At 37.6% G+C, this 7,662-nt stretch overlaps 1 protein-coding gene and 1 long non-coding RNA gene across 2 annotated transcripts; one reads left to right on the top strand and one right to left on the bottom strand.

Moving 5' to 3' along the window:
• The first annotated feature begins 224 nt into the window (after positions 1-224).
• LOC107708164 (SUN domain-containing protein 2-like) lies at positions 225-5,934 on the top strand. The gene is made up of 18 exons (XM_016512329.1): positions 225-634; positions 777-900; positions 987-1,114; positions 1,419-1,502; positions 1,635-1,694; positions 1,790-1,883; positions 2,309-2,370; positions 2,562-2,668; positions 2,789-2,866; positions 2,957-3,010; positions 3,136-3,179; positions 3,277-3,394; positions 3,487-3,705; positions 3,820-3,904; positions 4,448-4,563; positions 4,637-4,804; positions 4,892-4,981; positions 5,698-5,934. Exons 1-18 carry the CDS (start codon positions 610-612, stop codon positions 5,809-5,811), a joined length of 1,770 nt encoding a protein of 589 aa, XP_016367815.1. The 5' UTR covers positions 225-609; the 3' UTR covers positions 5,812-5,934.
• On the bottom strand, positions 1,034-7,450 carry LOC107708166 (uncharacterized). The gene is made up of 3 exons (XR_001636334.1): positions 7,375-7,450; positions 2,545-2,627; positions 1,034-1,137 (listed from the first exon to the last, which is right to left on the bottom strand). It is a non-coding gene; the product is annotated as an uncharacterized LOC107708166 (long non-coding RNA).
• Positions 7,451-7,662: the final 212 nt, after the last annotated feature.

Below are 7,662 nucleotides of genomic sequence, written 5' to 3'. Positions count from 1 at the left end.
AAGTGTATAGGTTCTGACAGAGATACTGATAACATTCGGATTGCCGTATAAACTTGGTCATGCTTTGCATCGTGTCTCATCTTAGTGTTTTCCCCCCAGCATTGGCCATTGAGTAGTTTGTAAATGTTGCAGGCATGTTTTTAATGCTGCGTGAGAGTATTAGCTCAATCAGGCTTAAGGATTTGTAGGGAAAAAAGAATAGGTGCTTTCATTACGAATCATGAATGCTGTATTAAAACAAATAGGCGTCAGGAGCACCGAATGAGTGTTTGTATTTCTCCATCTGCACAGAAAGGTGGATTCCTAGCTAATTAAAGTGTAAAGTGCAGTCTGTTGTTGAGATTATCCAACTAAAGGGACTTATTGTAACTGACTGAAGGGGAACTGGAGGTCCATGGCCTGAGAATTTGCTCCACGTGTTCTCCTTCACATAATCTGCTGCTAAAAGCTTCGTCACCCTGCACGGGAGGAGCCTGCTGTTTGAGATTAGGAATTACGCAAAGATCAGTATCACACTACACTTTGTGACTGCAATGACAAGCTGTGGAGAGCGTCTTATTAAGTGTCACATTTATTGTGATGTTTCTCATCTTGGTGATCTGATTCACAATGTTTTCTTGGTTTCCTGTGAGCAGTGAGTCTGCATTAACACTGCATTTAATGCGCATGTATACAGTATGAGCAGTAGTACTAGTCATAGTGATGTTTGGTTTATCAGTCACCACTAATAAGTTAAAGTACTTTCTACACAATGTATATCTTCATGTGTTCTGCAGAGATGTCAAGGCGAAGCACAAGGTTAGTGCCCAAAGGGCCGTCCTCCTTCCCTGATGATGACGCTGCCAGCACGAGCTCCACTGGATCCACCGGTCACATCTCTTATAAAGAGAGCCCAACCAGGTGTGTTTGTATTTGCAGGAGCTCTCAGTACATCATAAAGATAGTTTGCATGTGCATTTTCACCTGATACAGAGGCTTTCCTGCAGGATCTTCAAGAAGAGGACCGGTCGCAAGAGCACAGGCAGTGTTTCCTGCAATTCAAGTCGCGCAAGCAGCGTGAGTCAGACACTTTTTGGGCAGCGCAGTGAATTCACTGCCACTGAGAATGAGAATGGTTGGTATCTGCACACACATGACCTGCAAACAAACAAACAAATGAATTCATAAATACAATTATATTTATGTTTTTAAATGTTACATTTATTATAAATAATAATATTAATAACATATATATTACATTACATATGAGATAAGAATATGATATATAGTATCCTATATGTATATAGAATAATTATGTATAATGTATATATAAATAATATTTTATAAAAAATATTTTTTTATTTATTATTTATTATTTTATATTACAAAATGTAATTCTTTTTGTATATGCATTTCATCTCACTGTCTCTGGGTTGCAGGCATGCGCTTTGCTACTCAAGGATTCTCCTCTGGATATTCCTCAGCTGAGGAGCATTATGAACAACCCACAAAATCAAACCCTAGTAAGTGTGCATTACACATTTTATAAATGGGGGGAAAAATCACTGGCTGGTTGGTTGGGCTGGTCTTTTTTTATGAATGGTCAAGCAAAGAAGGTTGTAAAAACTCTACTCTTTATTTTCCCTTTTCTCCAGGTTCTGCCCAGACTGTAGCTGAACCAGCCTTTGTCGTGTGGGACGTGTTTCACTCCCCAGGTATTAAATGTATAAACCCTCCCTTCACCCCACTAACATGAACAATCAGGCTTTTTCCCCCCTGCTATAGTCATGTGCTCATGTGTGTGTCGCAGCTCAGGCTCTGGTTATGTTCTACTGGTGGCTGGGAAGTTCATGGTACAGCCTGACCTCTCGACTGTCTCTGATCAATGTGTTTCTGCTCAGCAGGTACAGTGCTCTGTGTGTGTGTGTGTGTGTGTGTCCTAATTACGAAATGTGTGGCCTTACGAATATGTATGATAGTTATCTAATAATTCACTGTAACTTTCATGCACCTTAACCTTTATAAGAACCTTTTTATTGTCTAGATCAACATCAATAATTTTTTTAATTACAAAAAAACATAGCAAGCTCAAAACACTTTACTGAGTCTCACAGACTAAGCCTTAAGGAATAGAGAATAGTTGTGATTTCCAGGTCTGGAAAAGTCTTGGAAATTATTAAAAACTTAAAGGAATTAAGTGAATTAGATTAATTTCTAGATGCGCTCAGCTGTAAAATATTTTAGCAGCTTCTTTCTGTTAATGAAAATTTTTTTTTTGAAGAACATTTATATTTACACATGATCACGTTTCCTCTTTCTCTCTCTTTAGATGCACAGCAGATATGAGAAAGGCTATACTTCTGGTCCTCCTTCTCATCTTTCTCATTTTTGGTGAGACAGCAGATAGTGACTCTTAAAATATCAAAAACGAAACCTATGTATTTCAAGATAACCCACTTTGCACACAAGAACCTTTAAGACTGTATACAGTACATGTAGCTGTAAAAAATGCTTATGCATGTTCATGTCTGAATATATGAGTAATTAACATTAATATCCAATTACCTAACATTGTGTTGCAGGAATATGGTACTGGTTCCCGTTTGCGTCTCGTTCTCCTCCTCGTGAGGTTGTTTCCAGGGCTCCATCTGTTAAACACACAGATAGACCAGTGAAAGAAGCTGTTGATGTGAGTAGATCTTCTCCAGTACAGTTAGACCTCAAAAAGGTCCTGCATCATACATAGTTATCGCATATTTCTCTTAAATTATTTATTACTATTTTATTAAATGCACTTTTTGCTCTTTAGGATCATCTCCAACATGCCAGCCTGTCTCATTTGAAAGATGAGATCGCCAGCTTGCATGAAACGGAGGCAAACCTGATGGTAATTCAAATCTAAGCACTATCATGTACAGTATGTCTGTCTGTTGAAGAGGAAGTGTCCCAATTTCTTTCTTTTTGTCTGTTATCTCAGAGAGACCTCGAACTGCTGAAGATGGAGAGCGTGCGACAGAAGGTCAAATCTGAGGTGAAGAACGAAACGTTCCTTCTTCCTTTCTACCACCTCGGTTTCTTCTGTCATAGCAACAAAACACAAAACAGGAAATGGTGTCATCCACCTACAGTAACTGTGTTTTTGTGCTTGTCTCCTAGATGATGCAAACTGATCTGAAGTCTATGAATGATCAAATGAGGAAGTCAGTTTTTTACTTTGATTTTGTGGACTGTTTAATGTTGTTTTGCATGTTGCGTCATTATTTCATCCGGTGATGAAATATGTTTAATATTCAATAGTGCTGAGGCTGAACACGAGCAGCAGATTTCTAATCTGAAGTCCAGCATCTCAAACCTTCAGTCGGCCCAAGGTCTCCTCAAGGAAAGAGTTGATGCACAAGACACTCTCAACAACAACGTAAGCATGCTTTTAGCACATTTTAGTGAATTCCTTTGATGTGATGATTGCGATTACTTATTATTCAACTAATGATGTCATTTCCTCTACAGCTGAGAGCAGAGCTCTCCGATTGGCTAATAAAACACCTGAAAGATCCAAGCTCATTGGAGTCAACCATAGTGCTCCGTCCCGAGCTGCAGAGGGCGCTGGAGGATCTGGAGAAACGGATACTAGACAAGCTAGTGCATGAGAAAGAGAGCAGCAGAGATGTCTGGAGGACCGTGGGAGAGACGCTGCAACAGGAAGGAGTCGGAGCCGCCACTATACAAGTGTGTGTCTGTGTGTGCTGGGATGCCAAAAGAAAAGAGTGTTTTTGAGTTTTAGTCTTAGTTTGAAGTTGAATTCATGATGCCTTTTAATGCGAATTTTTGTATGTGTAACAGGATGTGAAAGAAATCGTCCACAGGGCAATTAGTCTGTACAGGGCAGATGGGATTGGAATGGCGGACTATGCCTTGGAATCTTCTGGTACTAATTTCCCTTGTTTATTAAGTATGTGTGTGTGTGTGTGTACCTGTTTTTCTATTCTGGTGGGGACTTAAACCTGAATACACACAGACTTGTGGGGACTCGTGTCACGTTGGGGCCCTAAATTGAGGTCCCCACGGGTAAACAAGCTAATAAATCACACAGAATGAAGTTTTTTGAAAATCTAAAAATGCACAAAGTTTCCTGTGAGGGGTAGGTTTAGGGGTAGGGTTGGTGTAGGGCAATAGAATATACGGTCTGTACAGTAGAAAAACCATTACGCCTATGGAGCGCCCACAAGGATAGCAAACCAGACTGTGTGTGTGTGTGTGTGTGTGTGTGTGTGTGTGTATCACAGGAATAAATAACATTTCAAAATATATTCAAAAACAGAAAACAGTTCTTTTAAACTGTAATAATATTACACAATATGACATTTTTACTGTATTTTTGTTAAAATGAATGCAGCCTTGGTGAACATAAGAGACTTCTGTATATATGTGACTTTACTGGACACACGACTAAGTGTGTGTGTTTGTGTAGGTGCCAGTGTGCTCAACACTCGTTGCTCAGAGACGTATAAGACCAGATCTGCGTGTTTGAGTTTATTCGGCATTCCTCTGTGGTATCATTCAGAAAGCCCTCGGACTGTTATACAGGTAACAAATCGCACAAACACTGTCACATAGACACTGATCTGACTCTCTAAGCTTCCGTGTGTGTGTGTTGTAGCCGGAGCTGTATCCCGGGAAGTGTTGGGCATTCCGAGGCTCCCAGGGTTTTCTGGTAATCGCACTGTCTTACCCAGTAAGAATCACCCATGTGACACTCGAACACCTTCCCAAAGAGCTCTCGCCGACGGGCCGCGTTGACAGCGCGCCTAAGGATTTTGCTGTCTATGTGAGTTGATATTTCAATGGGGGGGGGGTTTCTGCGTAATAATGATAAAACAACAGCTTTGAGATTCCTCGCTTGTTCTGTGTTCAGGGTATGTCTAATGAGACTGAAGACGGAAAGTTGCTCGGGACATTTACATATGACCAGGATGGAGAGCCCATTCAGACTTTCAAGCTTCCGGTGAGTCAAAATAGACAATTTCATCATCATCATATCATGGTAGTATATGTTGTATTCCTGTATTTAATAAATACATTACTGTTTAGAAGTTTGGAAACTTTAAGATGTTTTTTTTTTTTCAAAAAATGCAATAATACAGTAATATTGTGAAATATTATTTTAATTAAAAAATTTAAAATAACACTGATTTGCTGCTCAAGAAATTTCTTGTGGTGCTTAATACAGTCGTGGTGCTTAATAATTCTTTTGTGTAAACCGTGATACATTTTTTAGGGTTCTTTAAAGAATAGAAAGCTTAAAAGAACAGCATTTATTTGGAACAGAACTTATTTATAACATTATAAATGTCTTCATTATCACTTTTGATCAATTTAATGCATCCTTGTTGAATAAAAGTATGAATTACTTTAAAAAGAAATCTTACCCCAATTTTTTGAGCAGTAGTGTGTATGTATGCTGATTTAAATAAAATAATTGTATTATTGATTAACAATAATAAAATGTCTGGACACATTAATAATAATAATCGGGGCAAAACAAGTTACTAATATAGGTATAATTTTCTATGCATTTTATATTTACAAATAAATTAATTATATATGTTTATAAAAATACATATGCATTTTTGGTGTACCTAGGTATGACCTAGATATGATTTTGTAAAATTTATCCCAAAAAATTTTTTTTTTTAATTCTTCCTGTTTTCTCGGCTACAGGAAGCGTTAGACGTCTACAGCATGACAGAGCTGAGGATCTTGAGTAACTGGGGTCATCTGGAATACACCTGTGTGTATCGCTTCAGAGTTCACGGAGAACCTTCACTCGCCTGAGAGGAAAGGATTTGGCCTCTTCAGCTTTGGTCTACTCTATGCAAAAAAAATAAATAAAATGTAAAGCTCAAATGCACTGAACTCTTAAAGAATGATTCAGACAGCTTCCTAATGTATGAATACCAAAAAACCACACATGAATGTTCCGACTGATACCAGAATTTAGATTCAAAAAAATATTTCAGTTTGCGTTCCTCAAACATTGATATTCAAGTGCTGATAGGACATTTTTGTTAATGAAAAGATGTACATTTTTGGTTGTTTATACAGTTTTGAATGGACAGTTGTAATTATTTTTTTTTTTCATATGAAGGGCAGGCTTATATTGTGTGTGACCGTAAATATGGTTTATAAAGCCAAATGAAGGACAAAAAGTGTCATGCTTAGCTAGAATTACCATAAAGCAGCATTTGTGTTATTTTGCTCTGCCTTTTGCAATTGTTTTATCTTCGATATTGTGTTATGTAATAATAGATGGTTCTAAAAATGTGTTTATTCACATCATCACTGAACCATATACCTCTTAAGAAGCTTATAATAGTTGATTGTTTTTGATATGTCCATATGTAACAATGCTGTTTTCTTTGAGCAGCTCCGGATGATGAGTATAGATGGGTACTAGAAATGTCAGATGGTGTACGTCTCCTCTGCGGGACGGGGGAGGACTGGAGTCAAACTCAGGTTTTGGGTTTTCAAACCAAAGTGCTCTTGAGCATCCCAGATTATATAATTCTCTTGTCCTCTTATTTGTATGTATGTGCTTCATGATGCAGTTTTTGCAGTGTTCTCAAATGCACACTTGAAAGGTATAAATATTTGATTTGTCCTATTTGATTTATTATTTTATTTTGGCATCCTTCTACATTTGTCATCTAGCTAAATTGAGCTCTGATGTTAATTTGGCAAGTTTACATGAAGTTTCTGTCATATTATTTGATATTATTTTGTGAGAAATAGGATTTTTTTAAATAAATTTGAGATGGTACATGATATGGTGTGAATGCAAATATTAATGCATGAGGTTTTTTCATGCAGAGACATTTTCATGCAGATTTGCATGTATAGCACTGCACTGATCTTTCTATGCGTCATTTAATAATTCATGGCTACACTTGATTCAAATCATTTGTATGGTTTTATACGCTGGCAATTCAGCAACATATATTTTAGACCTGGATCAATTTTAATTTGACTTCAAATTCAACCTGCCATGCCTTTTTTTCTTTTTACATGCAAAAAAAAACACTTTTTTCATATGCATGTGTGACATGACACATACACATTATCTTAATCACATGCAGCTGTATATAATATGAAATTAAAAGGGTGGTAATCATTTTTTACCCACACTTTTCAGTTGTTTTGCCTTTGCAGTCCCTTGTGTGGACACATCTATACATATCCAAAACAATGAGAGGAATCCAGTTTCATTCATCTTTGGCTGACCAGAGAATTTCAGCACACCCTCACAAATGCTTTGTTATGAGAGGCTGACACTTCACTGCACAACACTGCCAGAATTAATTTGCTTTGCTGATTTAGAAATTAAATTGTTCAACCTACTTTTCATGAGGGTCTTGATTTCTGCAGCTCTAAAAGGTGGAAGCTAAAGCAGTGGTTATTATAGACATCTCCAAAATAACACCAATTTCAGTTCTTGGAGTTTTATCTAGTAAACTGAATCAGGTGTGTTTGATTAATCAGAACCACTTTTTGGAAACCTCTGAGCTAAGACCATGTCTACACGTACACAGGTATTCTTCACCCTGGCAGGTGTTTTCAAAAATGTTCGGTTTCAGTAACCTGATGCTGCGTTTGCGTGTGGATGAACGGCCTAACCAAAAGTTGCAA

The sequence above is a fragment of the Sinocyclocheilus rhinocerous genome, unplaced genomic scaffold (genome assembly GCF_001515625.1).
Source record: "Sinocyclocheilus rhinocerous isolate Xijiao unplaced genomic scaffold, SAMN03320098_v1.1 scaffold113, whole genome shotgun sequence".
NCBI classification, from domain to species: Eukaryota; Metazoa; Chordata; class Actinopteri; order Cypriniformes; family Cyprinidae; genus Sinocyclocheilus; species Sinocyclocheilus rhinocerous.
Note: the sequence above shows the minus strand (reverse complement) of the source record. Positions and strands in the feature narration are given on the sequence as shown.